General features: G+C 38.1%; 3 protein-coding genes across 4 annotated transcripts in view; 2 read left to right on the forward strand and 1 right to left on the reverse strand.

The window, feature by feature from the left end:
• The window catches only part of kcnip1b (Kv channel interacting protein 1 b), a 30,376-nt gene extending 25,678 nt beyond the window's left edge, over positions 1-4,698 (forward strand). For both annotated transcript variants that reach the window (XM_020599057.1, XM_020599058.1), the window contains exons 2-8: positions 693-817; positions 2,786-2,855; positions 2,945-3,015; positions 3,129-3,236; positions 3,312-3,416; positions 3,754-3,816; positions 4,621-4,698. In XM_020599057.1, coding sequence (XP_020454713.1) covers positions 693-817; positions 2,786-2,855; positions 2,945-3,015; positions 3,129-3,236; positions 3,312-3,416; positions 3,754-3,816; positions 4,621-4,668 — 590 coding nt within the window. In that variant the 3' untranslated portion in view covers positions 4,669-4,698. The remainder of the gene's footprint in view (positions 1-692; positions 818-2,785; positions 2,856-2,944; positions 3,016-3,128; positions 3,237-3,311; positions 3,417-3,753; positions 3,817-4,620) is intronic.
• Positions 4,699-6,687: 1,989 nt separating this feature from the next.
• Positions 6,688-13,459, forward strand: npm1a (nucleophosmin 1a). Its single transcript, XM_020599116.1, has 11 exons — positions 6,688-6,841; positions 8,086-8,165; positions 8,311-8,430; positions 8,662-8,755; positions 9,265-9,389; positions 9,484-9,548; positions 11,462-11,504; positions 11,577-11,651; positions 11,841-11,951; positions 12,081-12,155; positions 12,476-13,459. The coding sequence occupies exons 1-11, from the start codon at positions 6,793-6,795 to the stop codon at positions 12,524-12,526; spliced, it is 888 nt and encodes a 295-aa protein (XP_020454772.1). The 5' UTR covers positions 6,688-6,792; the 3' UTR covers positions 12,527-13,459.
• Positions 13,460-15,410: 1,951 nt separating this feature from the next.
• On the reverse strand, positions 15,411-19,166 carry cldn7b (claudin 7b). Its single transcript, XM_020598930.1, has 4 exons — positions 18,614-19,166; positions 16,381-16,545; positions 16,219-16,303; positions 15,411-16,039 (listed from the first exon to the last, which is right to left on the reverse strand). Exons 1-4 carry the CDS (start codon positions 18,834-18,836, stop codon positions 15,889-15,891), a joined length of 624 nt encoding a protein of 207 aa, XP_020454586.1. The 5' UTR covers positions 18,837-19,166; the 3' UTR covers positions 15,411-15,888.
• Positions 19,167-22,750: the final 3,584 nt, after the last annotated feature.

Consider the following 22,750-nt stretch of genomic DNA (forward strand, 5'->3'; position numbering starts at 1 on the left):
AAAGATAAAGATGTATATAATCTTATCTTGCCACATCAATATAAGGCTTCGGGCTTTCATTTATTCATCATTTTTCTAAGGCTTTGCTACTGCAAGTGAACACAACAAAACAACAAAGAGACTTTCAGAGAGCACTTAGGTTGTTGTTTTCTCTTGGACATTTGTTCATGTTCGCAAACTCACTGGTGTGTGTATTGTGTCCACAGCCAGATGCCAGGATGTTAATATTGCTGTAGCTGGAGGCAGTCAGTGTGACAAATCCTTGCCAGAAGCAGAACTAGAACTCAGTAATCACCATTCGTCTCCACAGCGCCTGAAACACATGTAGCACCATGTTGCTGTTAATAAAACCCTTCAGCTCCTGAGGGAAAATCTATTTGTCAAATACATGTAGTTCCTTTCATAACCATTTTTACTCTGTGTGTAAGTCTTTCTGATCTTTTTTCTGCCTTATTCTTTGCAACTACCCCAGTAAGGCTCTTTTCTGCAGTCTAATCAGATTCTGGATATGTTTTCTGCTGACTTAAAATTTTCAAGCTTTGCTGAGTTGTCTCTTTCTTGTGTATTACAGTTTTCATAATTTTAAAGATCAGAAACAGCACATGTTGAACAGGGATTGTGGAGGCCTTGACATGATTTTGAGTAGTAAATTTCTCTCTCTCTCTCTCTCTCTCCTTTTCCTTTCATTGTAGATAAAACAGATGAAGAGCTCGAGATGACAATGGTGTGTCACAGGCCAGAGGGTCTTGAGCAACTGGAAGCCCAAACTAACTTCACCAAACAGGAGCTACAAATCCTGTATCGTGGTTTTAAAAATGTACACTTTCATTTCATTATTACTTTGGCTACATAGGCTACAGAGCATGCTGAGCCCTTAATCACCAATTTGCATTTGAGATAATTCAAATATAGTTTCTGATCACCTTAATTAAAACACACACACACACACAGTTTACTATTTAACCTTAATGGTAGCAATGCAGATAATTTCTATTTGAACAAGCATCATGAATGTATATTTTGAGGTGGAACACAATTAGCTAAATACTAAAATTAGTATACAAATATGCTATCAATGACAAAACTAAAATATTGACGTTGGCTAATGTCTACAATGGTCACACTAAATGTTTAGTTTGTTTGTATGCTAACTTTTGCTAATTAGCACAAAACACAAAGTACAGCAGAAGCTGGTGGTTATAGTTTTGAATGTATTCGGTTATAAACTAAAGTAGTGGACAAATTAACGTTCACCAAGATACAAAATCAGCTGGTCACCTCATCCTCTGGGCACCAAGGATTTCTGTGCCAAATTTAATAGCAATTCTTCCGATGCTTGTTGGGACATTTCACTGAAAAACAGAAAGGTCAGTTTTCATCCTCTGGCAACCATGAAAGTCTGTACAGTATTTGATGGCAATGCATCCAATAGTTGGTTGGATATTTCAGTCTGGTCTATAATGAGTGATCCACAGAGCTATGTGCCGCTAGCATGGCTAAATTTAGCAGAAACGTTTCTTGCTGAAACGATCTTGAAATGTAGCTGATGTATCCCAAATTAAATTGGGTTGAATTGGTGCCTACCTCCTGACATCCAAATGGCCCCCTGCCAGAGTTTATGCCCTTCAGTATCACAGTGCTGGCGACTCACACTTCTGGCTTGAAAAATCCACTTCGAGACATTGTTTCACACTCCTTTTCTTTGACTTTATTAAATTTCTGTGGCCATCAAATATGAACAAGATCGAAACATGTCTTTGCAGTAACGCAGAAGTGGTAACTTCATTAATTATTTAAACCGTCTCCTGTGACAATGTGAACTTACTGGAGCCTTATTAAAACAAGCACAATTTCCTCTGGACAGTCACAATATTTTTGTCTGGCTTGTTTGGTTTATTAGAAATATAGTTCAGTTTTGCTGCTTAAATGCAGCAATGTGCTAGAAGCATGGACATTTTCTAATTACTAAAGTAAAATTGTGTAGTGTAAGGCAACAGGTAGCAGGACTAATAATGAAAACATAATTTATTGTACCCAAACTGTAGGTTACTGTCAATAGCATAGTAGATGCTTATTGTTATGCATGGACAGAAATGTAAGTGTTTTTGAACCATACATTCAACTCAGAAATAAAAATATTCTCATCTGCCAATGGTAGAGTATGTGGGTATAGGAATTACTGTCTGTGGGGCTTTTGGCTGCTTCATGAAGGTGAATCAATATAAAGGGTTTCTCCAACCACATTGCCAATAAATAATGAAAGCAATATATACAGGTTTTTTGTTTGTTATCTTTTTTTTTTTTTGTAAGTCCACGTTTCCCCCTAATGGTTCCTGGTCATTTAGATGGCTTCAACTTAAGATATCAATATATCAGTCTCCGAATTTTACCGCTATAATTCAGCTGAATGAAGTTTAGTTCATGCTACTGCAATCAATCTGCATCAACTACATTCTGCTGAAGAAACGGTCTATGATAGCTGTTGATAGTCTGGGCGGAACTCCACACTTCCATCCAACATGACAAAGATTGCCCCCTGCTCCCAAATCCACTTTTCACCACTGCTTTCTATGAACAGTTACTTGAAAGTATTGTTTTCTGCTGAAAATAAAAATAGTGTTAACTGTACAATACAAAGGGTAAGAAAAATGTCAATATATAAACAATGCAAATACATTTTTGGGGTCAAGTGACTTGGACCTGACAATTATTACAAGTTTTTCACCAACAAGAAGAAAAATCATAACCTGAGTAGATTAAACTGAATTTGTCTTTTTCTCCACAGGAGTGTCCAAGTGGTGTGGTAAATGAGGAGACATTTAAACACATTTATGCACAGTTCTTTCCTCATGGAGGTAAAGTGCAATGCTCTCCAATTTTTTTCATAGCGCTGTGAAACTTTCTGAGGACAACACCTGACACATTTACTTTTTTTGCGTTGCAGATGCAAGCATGTATGCACATTATCTTTTCAGTGCATTTGACACTACAAATAATGGCTCCATTAAGTTCAAGGTACAAAAGAAATCCTTTGTAATTGCATTTATGTAAATTATTTATTTACTTCCATCTACTATGAACCTTTAAAATTTTCTACCATTTTCTTTATCTTGTTCTGTTGCTGTCAGGACTTTGTAATGGGATTGTCCATATTATTGCGGGGTACTCTGAGGGAAAAGCTGGAGTGGACATTTCACCTGTATGACATTAACAGAGATGGCTACATAAGCAGAGAGGTAAGACTGGGCTGTTGCAGTTCATGAGGTGCTTTGTAAGCCATCACAGTGAGAATAAATGATCTTTTCTTTCAGGAAATGACAGAAATTGTGAGGGCCATTTATGACATGATGGGAAAGTACACCTACCCTGCACTAAAAGGAGATGTCCCACAGCAGCATGTGGATGCCTTTTTTCAGGTTAACTTTAAAATTATTATTAAATTACCCCAAGAATCAAATGCTAGTAGAACAACATGATTTATAATGTCTTTCATACTACAGTAGATTTCCTATTGAGCCTTTTTGGTTTTATTTAGACACTTGGCATTAATGTCAAATTTCATGCAGTAGCAACAGTTATTCTCCATACTGTGTATTGTGATAGTAGTGTGCATGGTTTCCTACAGTTTCTGCATGCAACATTTATTGCAATGCAAGAGAAGTGCCACACTAAAAAATAACTAAATATTTTAATTAATTTAATATAATTTTGGTACTAATTCACATTATGTTCTGTAACATTGTTTTTCTACAGAAAATGGATAAAAACAAAGATGGAGTGGTGACTTTAGAGGAGTTTATTATTGCCTGCCAGGAGGTATGTATAATCCTACATCTCTTAAATTCTTTTGTAACCATAAAAAAATATAATTTTATAATATACAATTTTAAAGTGAAAATATTTAACCATTGCCAACTTTGAGACTGGGAGGTATAAAACGTGACATAAACATTTACTTACACAGCATGTTCCAGGTACTCAAACACATTGAAACACATTTAAAAATTGTGCATGGAAGTCTTGAGCTTTGGGAACAATAGATGGAACAAAATAACTCAGTAATCTCAAAGGTTCCCATATCAGCTTTTGAAGCTTTCCACCACATTTCACTGTCTTCAACAAGTGAATAATTCCACACTTAGGTCCCATTATGAAACCTTAAACAGCTCCAATCAACTCCCTGCAGTTAAAAAGTACAGAAAACTAGTAAATTAACCTTTGAGCTTAAATAACATTGTCACATTGAAAGTTAATATGTTATAAAACACAATGTACATTGTAAAAGTTTTTAAAAGTAATGAAAAAACTATAACCATAAAGAAACTGATGCAGATCTGAAAGTAAATTTAAAACATGTTCAATATACAAAATATATCATATACATATTTTCAAGTCTAAACTGGGATAAACAAGTCCATACATAATGAAAATAGAGTTAAACATTACACAGTGTCTCCTCAAGAATAACTTAAGACTGGTTTGCTGTTTAATGGGCAAGACAAATGAATTGGTGTTACATTACTGTTTCTGAAAGCTGAACTTTTCTTATATATTACTATATAGTGATAGAGTACAGTGTTAGTTAATTCAATCATTCTGCCATGACTTCTCTCTCCCCAGGATGAAACCATGATGAGATCCATGCAGCTGTTTGAAAATGTGATGTAGGATAAACAGAGACGATGGAGACAAAGTTGTGAAAAATGAGAGGGCTTGGTGTGATTTTGTGCGTGTGGATGCATATGTGCAGTACATCCAGTCTCTCCTTCTCCTCCCATCTGATCTAGCAGTGGTATGGATATGGCCAGAAACCTGTAAAAAGACTGAAACGAAGGAACTGGACTGCCATGCTTTTATCCCTCCTGTGGAATTTTGCCACAGTTCCAAGAGACTGATAACAAAGTGACAGATGCATCATTCTCAGTCTTGTTTTGAAGATTGGCCTCTTAAAGTTTTCAAGGCTGCTCCCAAAATGTGAAGAGCTACTTGTTCAACCAGTGGAATTATTTATAATTACTGGAAAAATATATCTGCATGCTTTTGCAAGAGTTTTTGATTTATCTCCAAAAGCTTGTCATATTTGTTTTGGGGACCTGGCCATAAAGACTATATTTATCTCATGTTGACAGACATGTCATATTCCAAATGTCATGTACTGGTTTTGCCTTTGCAGTGACTCCCTATACTTTTGTGTTGGCCTGGCTATTGCTTGCCTGCTGAGTCTGTCTGATGCTTATTGTTCTGAGTCTGTCTAAAGATCACCAGTAGAAAGTCAAATAATTTTGAAATAGTTCCTTTTGTGGGTTCTATATGGTATGTATGTGCCTGTCTTTCTGCCTATGTTGGCTTTAGTTAAAAGGAACAAAACTGGATTCATTCTTTTAGATTTTCACTGGCTGTTTTGCCTCTTGTGGTCAAATTGGTGTGCATTGTGGAAAATGTGCATAAATGTTTTATGATGAGGTGCCCACAAAACAAAGACACTGAATTAGAAGGAAGAGACCATATCTTTATTTGTACAAGTGACAGGTGATCAGAGATGATAACAATGATAACTGTAACAGTGAAATTTGTGTTTGAAGCATTGATACCTGCTCATATGTAATTATATAAGAAGAGTAGCTCAGTCTCATGCTCTGATGAAACCCTGGCATGAGAACATTATAGGAAAGCTTCTGATAATCTTGCAGGGAAATGTCACTGAATGCCAGCTTGTAATATTTTGATAACACAGAGGACAGCTCCATCTGTATTAGTGAACATTTGGTCATGTCTCCTCCCAGACCAAATCTGTGATGTCACACAGGTACAGAAAGAATAGGATCACTCTGGCAGTTACCTGCAGATGATTTTCTGTGAGCCATGGTGTGTTTGAAGCCATAGGTCATTAGGCTATAATAGTTTATGCACTAAAATATTAATCACACTGGAGCAGCTCTTTGCTGTGTGGTTCATCTGTGTGATATCACGGCCTCAGGTCTGTGATATCTTGGTTTGGAGTTATTATATCTCACAAACAAGAAATGAGTTCTAAGCCGTATGAATAAATATAATATGTTAACTTAAATTGAGCTGTGGTTTACTTTATAGTTGTTCTTTTCTTCTATATGGATGTGTATGTTTGTGTCTATGGGTCTTTGGCTCTGTGCTCCTACAGATATGTGATAAATCAGAGAAAACCCCTTCAGTACAAGGTACACGGTAAGCAGTCCCTGAATTGTTTGATAGGTATGAAAATTATGTAAATTATATGCCATAGCTTTTGTAGTACCCAGATCTTAATCCATAAGGGCTTTCCTTTGTTTTGTTTTTCTTTTAATTTTTCAATCATTTCTGTAGAAGGACACATGGCAAGCACAATAACACCCGACATTAAATGAGCCTACAATCAGGCATCCAAATTAGTTTAAATAAAAAAATAACATTTATCTTAGCCATATTTAGAAATGCAGCTTCCTCGGGTTGAAATTGAATGAATAAATTATGTTTTCTTTATTACTTTGCCATGCATACAACTATGCCCAGTCGGCTAAACGCTACCAAATATCGACTTGCATCGTACAAGACGTTAAGACTGTACTCATTGTAGTTATGAAGTCACATATGACTGCGCGGTGTGCTACACACAGTCCTACTGTAGGTGGCGCTGCGGTTACTTTGCCTTTTATGCAGCAGAAACAGCGATGAAGAGAGGAGGCGGAGTAGCACGCTGTTGGTGGTTTCCATAGCCTGTAGTTGGGTATTCTTTTATTGCAAGTAAGCAGACGGTTGACAAAGTTTTAGTCTAAAGCGATGAATGGTTTAGACGACGGACCAATGGCACCGCAGACGTTTCTTTACGGTGAGATAGTTTCTACTTTTTATGTACCAGACCGTTCGTGTTTGATTACTGGTATTATAGCAGATTTTAAGACGAGAAAATGCTAATATTTAGCTACACTAGGTCTTTCACAGTGCAAGGTAATGCTCCTTTTGTCATGTTAAACCATTTAAAGTGTAGCAATTTGCGTGAGTTGCTCTATTAAAGCAGCAGGAGGTTTAATGAGTCTTAAGCAGGTCAGAGCCGCACACGTGTTTGACTACCAACATGGCGGCGCCCGTGTGTTCTGAACAATGCTGATATTTAAGCTTTTTCTTTTCATGGGACTTTGAGGTTATTTTGTAGATTCTTTTACATATAAGTTTAGATTAACTGGAAACATTAAGTTACGTTTTGACCCGACAGTTTGTATGTCGTCGAGAAAAGTCATTTCAACGTGGGTTCACACACGCGCACCGCGCTCACTTCTCTACACGTTGGACCTCTTTCTTTTGACTCTAGGCCTTTGAATTGTCTGCACTGGGCAACGTTTCATTAATCAACAGGAATATACCTGGTTTCTTTAGATCGCCTTCGTCTCATAACGTTAACTTAGTCACATTTCGTCTCTTGAGGTGTAAACCTAATATTTGTCAATTACATGACTAGTTAATACTTGTCAGGACCTCATTATTTTACCCAAATGCGTCACGTTGTGCCAAAAAAAAAAAAAAAAAACAAATTTCAGTAATGGTAGGGTAGTTAAGGTAGAACATTAATTGGCATATCACTTTTGAGAGCTGTGTTATAGACAAGGGATACGATAATTGGAAAATAAGCCACTTTATATGCTGTTTAAATATCTTTAGTGTTCCGCCACTATGCACAGTAAAACTCTTAAAATGTAATGAAAGCTATATTTTTACATTAGAACTAGTATACATAGCGTTTATTTGCTATTTTTTCAACTGTAAAAACTAGTTTGTAATACAGCTTAAAAGTCCTGGTGTTTTGTGTTTGCAGCCCAGTGAAATGACTAAAAGTTGATCTGGTCCCAAACAATGTGCAAAGCCACGTGAAACTGACACCAGCAGTGTATGGCTCCTTCTCTTGTGTGTTTAAAATATAGCACTTTACACTCAACTGCAGCAAATACTTGTTTTGTTTTTGTTTTTTTAGCAAATAACATATCCATCACATTTTAAACTCTCAGAATTAATGTTTGACATTTGAACTGCTGCTGTTGAGGCTTTCGTGTCAGTTAACATCTGATATCTTAAAAACAGGGTGTGTGCTGGAAGCTGGAAAGGAGGTGGTGTTCAATCCCGAGGATAATGAATTTGAGCATCAGTTAGATCTAAGGATGGTGAGTATCCTGGCATTAAAGTTGTTGTCGGAGTGTAAGACATGCCATTCATAATGACCTGTGATGCTGTAATAATCGATCCATTAGTTGGTCTGAGGAAATTATTTGATAGAGTAATCACCTGTTGTTGACTTGTCCTCTTCAGGCCTGTGTGGATCCCAGCACAAAAGATGAACTTCAGATGGTGGAAGTGGAAGGACAAGACACAGAGGGTCAGAAAATCAAGGCAGCGCTGGTTACACTCAAGCCTTCGACCCTGCCAAGTGTGAGTGAACTAATCATTCCATGCTTATGAACAGATGCACTAATAAAGTGTGTTCTCATCATACTGTTAGTTTTGCTTCAGCTGTGCTTTTTTTTTTTTTTTTTTGCGGGGGGGTCTCATACTTGCAAAGGCCCCCTCACCACAGTTGGCTTTGAAAGCTCACACATTCTTTGTGTAACATGAATATGAACAACTCTGGGGATGGCTGGCTAATCTGAGCGCTTGTTGCAGGTCTGTCTTGGTGGTTTCACAATCACACCCCCAGCAGTGTTCCGTCTGAAGGCCGGCTCTGGCCCGATCCATATTAGTGGACAACACCTTGTCAGTAAGTATTTGTTACAAAAATGTAAGGATGTTTTAATGGGATAGGAATGTAGTTGCTCTGTCGGTCCAGTGACCTTTTGATAGTTGTGCAACTGTTAATACATTAGCAGTTTCAAAATTTGTGCCTTTGTGCTCAGGCTTTTTTTTTTATGTATGTTTGTGTTGGTGGTTTACATTCATGTTAGTGACTTGTATCCAGCTCCGATTTGAACACCATAAGTGTCCTAAACTGCCATGCATGTGCAGATTTAACTGAAATGACCAGTATGGCTGAGGTGACATGGCCAAATATCAGATAGGATTTGGATCTTTGAACGCATGTGGAAGTGACCCTGGTTTGCTTTTGTTTACATATCTTTGAAAAGCTCAGATCGGAGTCGCTTGTTAAAAATGGATTTGGGTCATTTCAGCACTTAATGTGAACATAGCTTGAGAAATAAGTGCATATAACTGCATGTCTGGTGTTCTAGTTGAGGAACATTGCCTAATATTTCAAAATTACTCTTCAAGTGATGGAACCAGATGAGAGCTTTGATGAAGAGGATGATGAAGAGGTGGAGGAGGAGGAGGAGGAGGAGAAAGACATCAAAACATCAAAGAAAAGACCTGCTTCCTCTCCTGCCCTCAAGTCTCAGGTTTGGTTTACATCCATAGCAGTTTTAGGTTCAAATTTGTCAAAACTGAAATGATCCCAGCCCATGTTTTACCTCCTTCCAGAAAAAAATGAAGAGGTGGATGGACGACGACGAGGAGGAGGAGGAGGATGAGGATGACATTGAGGATGAAGAAGATGAGTGAGTGTTAGGTGTTAAACATGGCACTATATATTAATAAATATCAGTTCATATATATCCTGCTTTAATAAAATGACAAAACGGGCCCAATTGGAACCAGAATATTTACTGTGTGCAGGGCTTGAAAGTCAGTAGGTTGGTTACTTAAAATAAATGTAAACATGTGCCAGAAAATAATTGCTACAATAATTGAAGCTTAAAATGGAATTTGAGATCTAAGATCCAACATCTGTAACTGCATAATCTGTATTTACCTGGCTGAACCACAGTTCACTTCTCGCTAAAAATGTAGGAATTTCATCAGCAGGTTACAGGTGGTTTTGACAGCAGGTAAAGTCAATCAGAGCGCTGCACAGTCTGTGCACCACTGTCATTCACTACAAGAAGTGGGAAGCCGATATGGTACCATTGGGGGGTGTGGTAATGTAGGCTGTTAGATGTTTCTTCAAGTATGAATGTAAAAATATATATATTAATAATTATTGTTGCCTACGTTGGGGGTGGTTGTGCACTCAGGTCTTACCTTCAAAGTGGTCTACGTAGGTCCTAAATTTAACTTGATGAAACCTGTAGAATAAATCATTGCCTTTCATCAGTCAGGTGTGTAAATTGAATGATAGGACCACAGTTTTTGAAGTATATCTTATAACAATAGTCAGATGGCCATATGAACATTAAAATAGTTTTTGCCTGCTGTAATTATCCCCACTGATCATGCTGAGCATTTAATGCATGTAATGTGCTTTTGATGGCCATAATGGGGGCTAAAATTCACAGTTCTTCCCATTGCAGAAATGTAAACATTACTTGTTTTCTATGGTACTAAAGGGTGCTGTAAGTATTGTAATAGGTGTCATAGGGAGTGGAATATGTCATTTTTGTAGTCTGACCTTAAAGTGCCCATTGTATTGAGAGGACAGTTCATGAACTCGCACAACTCCTGCTGCTGGTGTTGTCACAATCGGACAACACAATGAATTGCGATGGCATCAATATAAATTTTTCCTCCATAGATGGGTAAATAACGGTATATGTACTGATGAAAAGAGATGCGTAACACTAAAAGCATAATTGAGAAACCCCATATTTTAACTGACATAATGCATACATAGTGACTTCTCCAACCTTATAACAATTCTGTTACAAAAACAAGGTGTTAACAGATGTGCAATGTATGTTAAACTTACTGTTAAGTCCCACCAAGTAGTGGAAACATCACTCCCTATCAAGTAGCTCCAAGGTCAGTAAATCCAACCGGTGGTCGCTGCGTCTTCCCTCACACGACCACATACAGTCCCAAAGTAGGAAATTAATTCCAGCAGGTAGGGTAGCTCTGACAACATCATGGATCGTTAACCCGCTCGTTAACCAGCAACACATTAGATGTGGCAGCCACACTGGCCTCAAGCAGTCAAAACAAACAGGTACTGTGCTCTGGGGGAATCCAGTGTTGATGAGCTGGTCAGTCACCACCACCGGGGCCTTCACAGGCCGGCTGCTTGTAGGTTGGGCCTAGTCAGGTAAAACAGCTAGTCCCTGTACAGGAACGTTCCCGGACATGCAGTGAACTCAGACCCTGTATTTTACTCCACATCGTTTGGCCACAGTGCAGCAGCAGGAGGGAAAATTTGTCCACAAAACCTAGCGTAGTTGGAAAAATTCTGCCTTTACAATGGCACCATGGATGTCTCTTTTTTGTTGTTGTTTACATAAGCTTTATTGAAAGTACACATAAGGCAAGGTAACATTGCAATGCAGTTTTTGTCATTTTCCTGAATATGGTGGATGCTCGCATGAACATGAAACTCCCATATATGTGCAATTAATTTGACAATGGTGATATTGAACACTTTTCTAATACACTGTTCACTTTTTGTTGTGATTTTTCAATTCTCATGTTCTTTTCCTTTAAGAGATGAGGATGAGGAGAGTGAGGAGGAAGAATCACCTGTGAAGGTAACGGATGCATACAGTTTTTGCAGTAAAGAAGCTTCAGCTTGTTTTGTCACTAACAGCTGCAATTAACAGGCCAAACCCACACCGTCCAAACGACAAGCTCAGAATGGCAAGAGTCCTAAACCCAGCACTCCAGCCGCCAAACAGGTAACTCAGTCCACATGAACTTTTATCTTCTTTTTACCTACCAAGTAGCAGCAGTGTCTCTGACAAATGTTGGATGTAGTCAGTATATTAAGACTTTCAAAAATCAAATGACTCAGGATTCTCCACTTGTAAAGTAATGCTCGAAACACTCTTCTCTCTTTGCTGATGCACCAACTTCATTTTTAACAGGACAAGACCCCTAAAGCAAAGGATATAAAGTCCCCTAAAACCCCAACTGCTGCTAAGGGAAACTTAACCCTTCCTGAGATTAAAGCTAGGCTGATGGAGGCTGTGAAGAAGGTTTGTGTCCTTAGAGATCCTTTAAAACTATGTTGCAGTTCTGTCCATTTCTTCTGTTTGGAATGGTAATATTTGACCTTTGCTAAAGAAATTTGTGTCCTCCACTGTAATTCTTTTCCCTTTTTACAGGGAGTGACGTTACCAAAGCACCAGCCCAAGTTTGAGAACTTTGTGAAGCACAGTTATAAGGTCTCAGATGCCAAGGTATAGTGTTAAGTTTAAGGTGCCCTCAATTTAGTGTTAAAATTCTTATAGGAATATGTTTTTTTTTCTCTGAAAATGAAGAGAATTCGATCCAGTCTTTGTTGATTTTAGCCCAATTATTCATCCTACTACTAGTGGGTGCCAAAGTCCAACTTTGTCCAATCTCAGAGTGGATGTAATGTTCAAATAAATGCATTGAATGCGTTGTTGTAGAGGCAAAAATAAAAAAAAAAGAAATGCTGTACACTGATGCAAAAGTTTAGATTTTTATTTTAAATGTTGTCTTTCCCCTGTTGACACGCTTTTCTTCTCTCCTTTAGATTGTGGCAGAACTGTGGAAGTGGAGACAGACGGTGGCTGATGCTAAATAAGTCTAAACAACAGTTTTATTCTCATTTTATGAGTGGTGTGTGTGTGTATATTGGCACATCACCCTCAGACCCTTTGAAGCCCAACTCCGTGCCTCACACTGATTCATTCCAAATCAAGTCCAGCTTGAGGGGGGGGGCAATTTCTAAATTAGTATCTTAATAAATGTGTAAATAAAATTCTCGCTAGATTGTTGGCACAAGAGTATGGAAGATATCTTCCTGCTTTATTAAAATACATATGAGATAAAGGTTTGTTTAGCCTCATACAGGAGCTATAAAAATATATTTGTCAAACTTGCATTTCAAATCCATTTTCAGCACCCAGTACGTCAGCTAATGTTGGCCATTGATATGTTGTAAAGTAGAATTGGTGGTTGACAGCAGCACTGATGATCACTGTTAATTTGTCTACTATGAACAACCAACCAAACCCTCTACATCTTTATCACAGTATACCTATGTATATGTAGGAAGATGGGCCTGTTGAGCTTCCTTATGTTGCCTTTAATACTGATATCCAATAAGTAAAAGGCCAAATATAAAGTGGCTGAATGAAGGATTTAGGTTTTATCTGGTTAACGTTTTTTTTAACTTTACAAAACAGATTTTGCGAACTTGGGAGAATTTCTGGAAAGGCTGGCTGTTGTGACATTTTGAGAAACAGCCACCTCAAGAGTTTTAAAGAAGCCATTAATTCTCAGGTTATTTGAACAGCTGGTTATACTAAAATTGCAGGTAGGGGATGAGGCCTGTTAAAGCAGATTATGGTGTTCCCATGAACAGGTGCACATTTGTATGGTTAAATATGCTGTGGGTTTGGATGGACTATCCAAAAATTGATCAATAACTACATGTAGGCCTGGCAACTATGCTGGTTCACTCCAAAGATGACTGCTGTGTAACCCATTTTGAAGATAAATGCAGTTTTTGTCATTTTTCCTGAATCCATTTTTGTGTTCAGTCTACATACTATTCAAATTTCAACAGAGAACAATGTATACATCCAGGGCACAAGCTATATGTTAGTCTTTGCAGCACATGTAGGAGTGTGCACCGCCATTGATTCCCTAAGATTTTGAAAATCCATGACTGTCTCCATTTATGTGCAAGCAGAAAGAGCTGCAGATTAGCAGTCAACCCCCCACCTTTTCATACAGTACAGAATGGTATATTTACATTATTGTATTTTCTCTAAAAATACAATATTTACTTCTATAGCCAAATTTGGTTTGTTAGTGTAATTACTGCGCCCAACGTTTATACAGAGAATTTCAAGGTTGTATTACACCCTGTAATACTCTCACCAAGATTAACACCTTTCCCTCCGATCTTTTTGGGATCTCAATAGAATTACAGTGCTCTGACCTGACAAACTGCACCACTACTTTGCAGACTGTCAACAAGTACATCTGGGTTGTTTACATTTGGTGAACTTGGATCTAATAACTAGGGGTGCACCGAAATTTCGGCCACCGAAAATTTTCGGCCGAAAAGGCCATTTTTGTTTCAGGCCGGAATAAAAACACGCCGAAGATGCCCCGCCCCGCCCATCATATCCTGGCGCAGCACAGGTTAGGTTTCACTCACGCTGGAGCTGTTAGATCACGCGTCTCTCCATGAACGACAAAGCATGTCAGCGGTGAGAGACTCTTCAGTGCAGCATCTCATGTGCTTAATGAGAAGAGGAACCGTCTCTCCGGCCAAAAAGCGGAGCAACTTTTGTTCCTAAAGAAAAACCTGCCACGTTTGTTGAACTAAACAGCAGTACAATGTTGCATAGTTGCATTAAAGTTTGTGTAGCACTGCTAGCTACCTAGGCTATGTTGTTTACAGTTTGGAAGTTCTATGGCTGTTTTTGCACCGTTTTGCACAGCAATTTAAAATGTTTGTGTTACATAAAACTTGATTATTTGGTATTGTTAAAAATATTTTAGATTTTAATTTCAGATTCATCAAATTCAAGTAATTATATATATACACACACACACACACACACACACACAATTATAGAGTACGCGTGTTTTAAAAATTTGAAGTTTTTAAAAGAAGCCATTTTCGGTTTCGGCCAAATGCATCCTAAATTTTCGGTTTCGGCCCAGAATTTTCATTTCGGTGCATCACTACTAATAACCTTTTATATCCATGCAGGCATCTGACAGAACTTATACCCACATGTAGTTGCCTGCATAGACCACAAGGTGGCAATAAAACCAAAGCAATTTTCATTTTGTTAGCCATCATGTTCTGTGCCCATGATGGCTTCCAGACAAAGTATGACCCTGAAGGAAAAAATCATTTCCACCGCAGGTCTGTCACATCTATGTAACTTCAGTGTGCCTGTGAGAAATGTGATCTTGCTTGTATCTCCACATGCAGCCGGGACTTGTGCTCCTGTGTTTACCACTTTGTTAAAGCCAAAATTTCCAGCTTTTAAATTGTAAGCAATTTGGCTAGGGCTTAGTAAGAATTACAGTAAAATATTCTCCATCAAAGCAGGTGCCTCTACCCACCAGCAAGCATTTTCTGATCACTTACCATTTGAAGTCTGTACTTTTAGTGCAGCCTCATTTAGTATTTTACTAAAAAAAATGTTCAAATTATATTTTGTAAAGTACCTTGAGCTGCATTTTGTGTAGGATTAAGGGTGCCATGATATACAAAATACACAATTCAAAGACATTTCCACTTTTATTATAACAAACTCTGCAAATCACAATTAAAAATGTTTTAAAAAATTTGAGAGCAGCAAAAGCTATTGCCTCAAAAAAAAAAAAGTCCAAGCAAATTTACACCAACAGTAATCATAGAACAAGTGACAGCAAAAGAATTGGTGATCTGAGTTAAAGGAGTCATTCATAAAGATTCATACACTTTAGCAGAAAGAGCCTACACTGGTACTGAATATTTGACTTGTTCATATAAATAACACACAAGCTTCTCTGGTACTATGAATCCAGCCTACGCAGTAACAAGTGGGTTAAGCGCTGTCCATTGCACCGATTTCTAGTGAGTACATTCACAATTTTCCACAAACTGTACACTGCAATGCACTAAACATTGTAGCATGTGGACAGCGTTTTCTACAACTTGTACAGTATCTCTGGTGTTTGACCACCCACAGGTGTCAACTAAGTGGATCGTATACTGAATAGTAAGCACAGACTGTAGCTCTTTCTTAGGGGTAAACAGTCATTTAAATCCTGAAGGCATTTGATAAAATATTACAGTAATATCACAGGGTAGCCCTGCAAAAACTTAAAATTAAGTGTACCAGTTGCCTCTTGGCAATGCTTCTTTCTCTGAGTTGGACTAGCATGAATGTCAAGTGTCCCTTCAGCCTATGAAACCCAGTCCTGTCCTGTTCAAACATATTCCTTGGAGGTGGAGGTGGCGGGCTTTGGGTACCTTGGTGCAGATTTGCCTCTTCGGCAGGATGCTGCCATCTTGGCACCTCCCACTACAGACAGGAATGCTCCAGCCCAGGCAATGAAGACGGCAGCGCCAAACTCATACCTTGAGAGAGAGATTTACAGTCAACCAAAATGGTAAACATGATAGTAGAGCTCTAACACACAGCAAGCATGTTGCAATACTTTCAGCAGCACTAGAAGAGTGCCTGAATGCATGCAAAATGTTTAGATAGAGGAGGGTGGCCAACTTAAAGCTAAACTAAGACACTGCCATGTACTTACTTTGTATTGACAGGGGTGAAAGGATTGTAGAAGGCCTGGATGATGTCATAGGTAAACCAAGAGCAGGCAATAACAGCACACAAAGCTGAGGGAGAATAAAGGACAACATCAGTTAAATGGTTAAGACACAAACACCATTAACAAACAAAGTGAATGGCTTACCTCCAACAAGGATAACAATGCCACCAGTCATGGCAATGCGGGACTTCTTCGTTTTGTCATCTCCTCCGCAAGTGGTGCACTTCATTCCCATGGTGGATACACCCAGGCCTACTACCGTTAGAACTATACTCACAACCATGAGGGCGCGGGTTGCCTGGAGGGCACCTGGATAAGGAGACAGGACGGGGTTAAGCCATCCGTTAATATGACAGATATCTAATACTTAGTCTGTACATGGAGGCAAGGGATAAAGGTGTGACGACTGACAGGTTTTATTGTAGCAGAACAACAAAAAAAAGCTACTGGCATTGGAATTAATTTCTACAGTGTTTGGTGGTGATGAAGCTTCTACTAAAAACTCTGCAGAGTTGCTTTAGTGCATTTTGAAGCCACTATTTGTTTTTTTGGAGGGGGTTGGAGAACAGTGGTGTATTGCAAGCACTGCGCATGTACAACCAAGTGGCCTCTGTCTCTTGTGTCTCATTGCCACACCCTCTAACAACACACCACAAAAACTGGCTCTAACCAGAAGACCAAAGAAACTCTGGAGCGCGGAACAAGGGAGTGAGTGTGTGTCTGTGCGCAAGTCAGAAACAGGTCTAACCAGGTTTCAGATGTCATTATGAGGAAGACACTCCCAGTTTCATTGTACACTCACTCCATTTTTTTGCAGGTGGACATTTTATATAGTCAAGAAAATGTCCCAACAAACACAGGCCCTCTCTAGAATATGAATAATGTCCAATATTGGCTGCTCCCAAACAGTCAAAATCTAGTTTCAGCCAATTTTCACAGCTTTGGCATGCACTGTTCCCAAACTTCAGATGTGCACTGATAAGTTTTTTTTTTGGCTCAAGTATGAATAAGGACCCATTATTTGTTCACTTGCTCTACATCTAACCACAATTTTAATCACAGCGTTTATCAAGGTTGGTGTGTGTTCATGTTTGAAGAGATAAGACCCACTGTTCTGAAAGATATTCTATCAAATGTTTTGATAAGCAACATGTATTCCAAAAAAAACTGATAAAAATAAAAAGCATAATGAACCCATCAGTTTATGGATTTCTAGTTCACATCTACATGAAAAATCACAACTTTAAGAGCATTTTTACAAACATGCTGCAAGATTAATATACAGGGAGGGACCTGTGTAAACTGCCTGCACAAAACTACAGGCAGTTTGGCCTGGGGGTAGTCGATTAATCAGTTACATTTTAAGCTTATACAATGGAGAGCTCAACTATAATGCTACCATTGATCATTTAGCCACTGCTTTATGGTCCAACGGTGCAATAGCAGACACACCTTGTTCATCATGGAGTTATGACTTTGAAAAAGGAAATGCAAAATGTTCCAACTTCTTCATTTAGCTTTAGATGTTTCGATAAAGGCCTGCAAAAATTTTACCTACTACAACCCTAAAGCAGGGGCCTTTGCAAATGTTTGATCCTTTGATTATGCAAATGGTGTGTCCAAACACTAGGAGACAATGAAGCCAATGCTGCATTTGATACATTTTTCCAAATCCCGTGTATGAATGTCAATATTCTGGGGCCAAATTGTACATGTTCATTTGAGGCTAAAGAAACTGTTTGTGGAGCTGGTATTTAGACTAAACAGTGACTCGTACTAAACCTGTAACACAACTCAAGACCTATGGCGTTCTCCACACCTCAACACAAACGGGAGTGGAGTGGGGGAGGTTGTCCTGGACAATGGCTACTGAATAAATCATTGTCAAGATGTAAACAAGTTATTCACACACTCCCACATATAAAATAGAAATAATGTAAAAATTTTAAACGTGGCTTTTTAACAGTGATTCAAGCTGCCCTACTGCACAGCATATTACAGTGTAGTTTAAACAAAATCAGTTGCGTTCTGGGCGAATAAAGGGGAGTTAATAAGTGACAAAACCGGTTAACCCACTGGAATCCCACTCATTTGAACCAAGTAAAACATGAGCTAAAGAAAAAGGTGAGATTTTTATATTCCTACAGCGAACTCCAATTTTTACATTTCAGGTTACACATTAACTATTATTTTCTTTTTGGTATAGGAAACAGTCACACTATTAACCTTTAGACCAGATTGATTTCCTAGAAAACTGCGTTAATAGTAGTCTATAACGGTTCAGACTATAAGGGCATTACAATAAGTATTTTATTTTTTTAAAAATAAATTAAAACCAGTTTGTGTTCCCAAAAACAAGAAGCATAAGCTTACTTACTGTTGAGCTGCAGTATAGAGTCGTAGACTTTGCACTGCATTTGGCCTGTGCTCTGGTACGCACAGGACATCCACAGTCCTTCATACATGGACACTGCTGTTATGATGTTGTCTCCAACATAAGCAGACATCTTCCACTGGGGCATAATGGTACCAACTATCAACGCAATTGCGCCCAGCAGGGCCAGGGCGAAGCCCAGCATCTGAACACCGGAGTTGGCCATTTGTACTCCTCCTTCAACGAGTTGACTTCGAAGAAACAAAGACGACGTCCACCTGCTCTGAAGGCACAAATCCCCGACTCCCTATCGGACGGTGTTTTAGTTAAGTCTGTTTTGTTGCTACCAGAGTAACTTCTTCTGTTGTTATCTATGTACGTATTCCTTAGCGCTCCAGAAATAAGATAGCAGAAACCGTGATATTTCAATTTATAAGCGTTCTCAGATGATTCTTCACACACCTGTTCCTCAGCCGCACCTTGAATGGGGAGGGGAAAGCGGGCACGAGCTGTTTGAAACGGTTTCTGTAACAGGTGGGCGGGGATGCGCACGCAGTTTCGACTCATCAGTGGTGGCAGTAGACACCTGTAAGTTTCATGATGTCAGTGTTTCCTGAAACAGACCCCTGTGCCGCAAGACAGATGCCCTACATGGCTATCCACCTGCTTCACATGTGAGGCCATAAAACAAAACAAAACGAACAAACAAAAACAGCCATTGTTAATTTTGTTGAACCATCTCGAAGGGGATTGAAGATATTTTAATAACCAAACAATATATAGTTAATTTGGTTTATTATTTGTTTCGTGTCAATTCAGTCTAGAATTAAAATATTAATATTATGTGTAATACTAATTAGGTAATATAACATTAAATAAAAGTCTGTTTTGTTTTCAATATATCTTTATTTATAGCTGAGGTGTTTGTGAACTTTATTTACAACATATTACTAATATAAACGCCTATTGTATGTTTGAGATTTTAAAATAGATATACAAATGTAACTGGAAATCAGGCACTGCATTTCAGCTTTGAAAAGTTAAACAAATACATTCAATTTACAGGTAAAATATTACTATAATATATATAAAATACAAATTAGGTCATGCAAAATAAAAAAGATTTGACAAAAAAAAAAACATTTGAATGTAACGTATGTCCATGAGCTGTTTTAAAGGTCCAGTCTTGAGCCAGCATTAGTCATAAACACTACAAGATGCCTGGTAAGCAGAAAATAGGACAATGTAAAACCACAAGGTATTTTGCAATAATTTGATGCTATTTCATAACTACCCAATAAATATGGCTACAATAGTTAACGAAACACTTATTGTTATAGTAAGCTATTGTAGGGTTATATATGAAACTGGAATCAGAACTTTGACCTCAGTGAGGTTGAGTTCTGTAAGTAATTACTGTATAATACAAGTGTTTGCTCTGTTTTTACAAATAGCACCACAGAGTCATGATGCTGTTTAGCCGTTTATTGATGCCAATTCATGCAAAGATAACTTAGCACACCGCTGCTTTAAAAATGTGAAAAATGGGAAGTTGAATGAGATATTACGTTCTGCACAAGCATAAAACAAAAAACATTTTAGACATCTCCATGGTTTTAATTTTGGGAAGCAAACTACATGAGTAAAATAAAATAACAGTTTGATGTGATCACAAGTTATTTCATTATGAAATTCTAAATTTACTGTCAGTAAAGTACAGTAAGTAAACTTGTACTTATTTGTACTGCTAAGGAGAATGAGCTTTCACCTCAAACACACTTTTAATTATACACAAACTGAACAACCATCATTTAAACGTGTTTGTTGGGTAATAATAAAGTGGCATGTGTTTTTTGTCAAAATTGGTTGGTCAGAAAAGAAAAAACTGGCATGAATCTGTATGACCTGTTTGTTTTTTTCCAGAATGTTCATTTACATATTTCATGCAAATATCACACAGTGTGTTTGCATGTATATATGTTTATTCATTTAAGACAATGCTAAGTCTACATTTTATAACTCATATCACATACTATCATATCACATTCTGTCACATAATTTTTGTTTGTAATGTTTATATTCAGCATGTGTGCGTTTTGTTTTTGTGTGCTTCATCTACAGGAGGCATTACACTGCGCTGACAGAAGCGCATGCTTTATCTGCCAAAGGTCAACAGAACTGAAAGGAACTCCAGTCTCTTGGGAAGGAGGTAAAACCAGGAAAATGAACACAAAAACACACTTTAGAAGCTTAATGTTAACCTAGATGAAAGGGTTAAAATAACATTTACAGGTTTAAGTACTGACCATTGATGGACACTATTATTATAACAACATATAGTAAATCCAGTTCATGATACATACTGTACATAATGTACACTTTCAAAGAAACTATCACCAGTAATCATCAAACCTTGGGAAGCAGAGTATGAGTCAGGGTTTACTGCCAAGGTTATGTGAGCAAGCTGACACCTGACACTGTTTTAACCTAAGTGTTAGACTGCTAGGGTATGTCTGAAACCCTCACTCCCAAAAATTAATGAGATATTCAGACCACAGTGTTTCCAGTCAAAGCACATTTTACTGCATGTGTTTATAACAACCAGGTTCCACTTCTTACTGCCTTTATATTCTCTCACCCACACTTCCCATTAAGACACTGTCATAGTAAGAAAAGAATAAAGGAGAACTTCTTTTTTTTGGTTTTCCATAATTAATTACTTTTTATGTTTGAGTTTTATAGCCAGCATTTTGTATTAGCTAATATTCTGCTCTTCCTTACACTACCATTCAAAAGTTTGAACACACCTTCCCATTGAAATGAATGGGAAAGTGTGTCAAAACCTTTAACTGGTAGTGTATTACTATTTACTCTATGTGAGCCACCACCATCACCTCCACAACCGCAAACACTGACTGATACACCTTCATCAGAGAAAACATATTCCTCCTGACACACTAACAAAAGGAAGTTCAGACTGAGCGTTTTATTTTCAGAAGCACTGTGCCCTGAGGGTGTTGGCTTACTGTTTTCACATGCACTCTGACAACACAAACGTAAACTAGGGAATCCCCGGGCTTTCAAATCTATTTTGTTTCATTCAATTAGAAATGAAGCCTTATTATAGGCCATGTCAGATGTGCTGTGATTTTACCTTGAGAATGTGATTTTCAAAATAAATCTGTGATGAATAGGGCAGCACAATAGCACAGTGGTTAATGCTGTCGCCTCACAGCAAGAAGGCTCCAAGTTTGAGCATGTGTGGAGTCTGCATGTTCTCCCTGTGCCTGCATGGCTTCTCTCAGGGTACTCCAGCTTTGTCCATCAGAATCAGTTTCTGTTTTGATTTCATTCCGTGTTGCTCTGATACAGTGTGTGATACTGTATCATAGTGGCGGCTTCAGAGTTGATTGAGTTCCTTCACCAGTCAGACTGGTTTTATAATGAGCACTTCCTGCTATCTGAGCACTTAATAATGTTGAATATGCTGTCAAAATACAGTTCCCAGGCACAGGCAGGCCCACCAAGCACAGGGGAGTGAATTTCTCATTGAGACCTTTACTAGATTGCATCATAATGTCTAAAAATACACAGTGATGATCATGTGTCGAAAGTAGGGGACTATGATACTTGCACAATGCTAAGACTTTTTACATTGATACTGATAGTCACTGTGTAAGTCATCGTATACAGCAGGTAGAACACAGGAAGTAAGGAGTAAATATTTCTTACTTGTCACAAGATTCTTGTTCTGTGAAATGACTCATATGAAGAGAAACAGATGACACTGACACCAGGTAATGATTATTTTGCATTTTGGGCGGGTCTGATCTGGGTTGGCTGTCTCAGTTTTCTTCAGCACTTTATTTACTCTGCTCTTAAAGGTAAATCTAAAGCCACTGGGCTGTTGGAGTGTGTTGGTAACTCTAGAACAGACTGGGCCTTCAAAACTGGAGAAGTAGATTCTTTCTTTTTAGGCTGTGCCATGTATTTGTGTGGGTTGTGTAACTACATAATTAAATCACACTATAAACAAGGAAATGATAATTTAGCTCAAGTTATTCCCTACCTGAACATCTTACTAACACATTTCTTTGATATTTTGAATCACTGACTTTGGTTAGCTCACTGCTTTTTTAC

This window comes from Monopterus albus, unplaced genomic scaffold (genome assembly GCF_001952655.1).
Source record: "Monopterus albus unplaced genomic scaffold, M_albus_1.0 scaffold39.1, whole genome shotgun sequence".
In the NCBI taxonomy this organism is placed as follows: Eukaryota; Metazoa; Chordata; class Actinopteri; order Synbranchiformes; family Synbranchidae; genus Monopterus; species Monopterus albus.

Coding starts and splice junctions, on each gene's coding strand:
- npm1a (XM_020599116.1), top strand. CDS start 6,793: ATGAATGGTTTAGACGACGGACCAATGGCACCGCAGACGTTTCTTTAC. Junction 6,842..8,085: donor ACCGCAGACGTTTCTTTACG/GTGAGATAGTTT, acceptor TCTTAAAAACAG/GGTGTGTGCTGGAAGCTGGA. Junction 11,652..11,840: donor GCACTCCAGCCGCCAAACAG/GTAACTCAGTCC, acceptor CATTTTTAACAG/GACAAGACCCCTAAAGCAAA.
- cldn7b (XM_020598930.1), bottom strand. CDS start 18,836: ATGGCCAACTCCGGTGTTCAGATGCTGGGCTTCGCCCTGGCCCTGCTG. Junction 16,546..18,613: donor CTCTATACTGCAGCTCAACA/GTAAGTAAGCTT, acceptor CTCCTTATCCAG/GTGCCCTCCAGGCAACCCGC. Junction 16,040..16,218: donor TTCACCCCTGTCAATACAAA/GTAAGTACATGG, acceptor CTCTCTCTCAAG/GTATGAGTTTGGCGCTGCCG.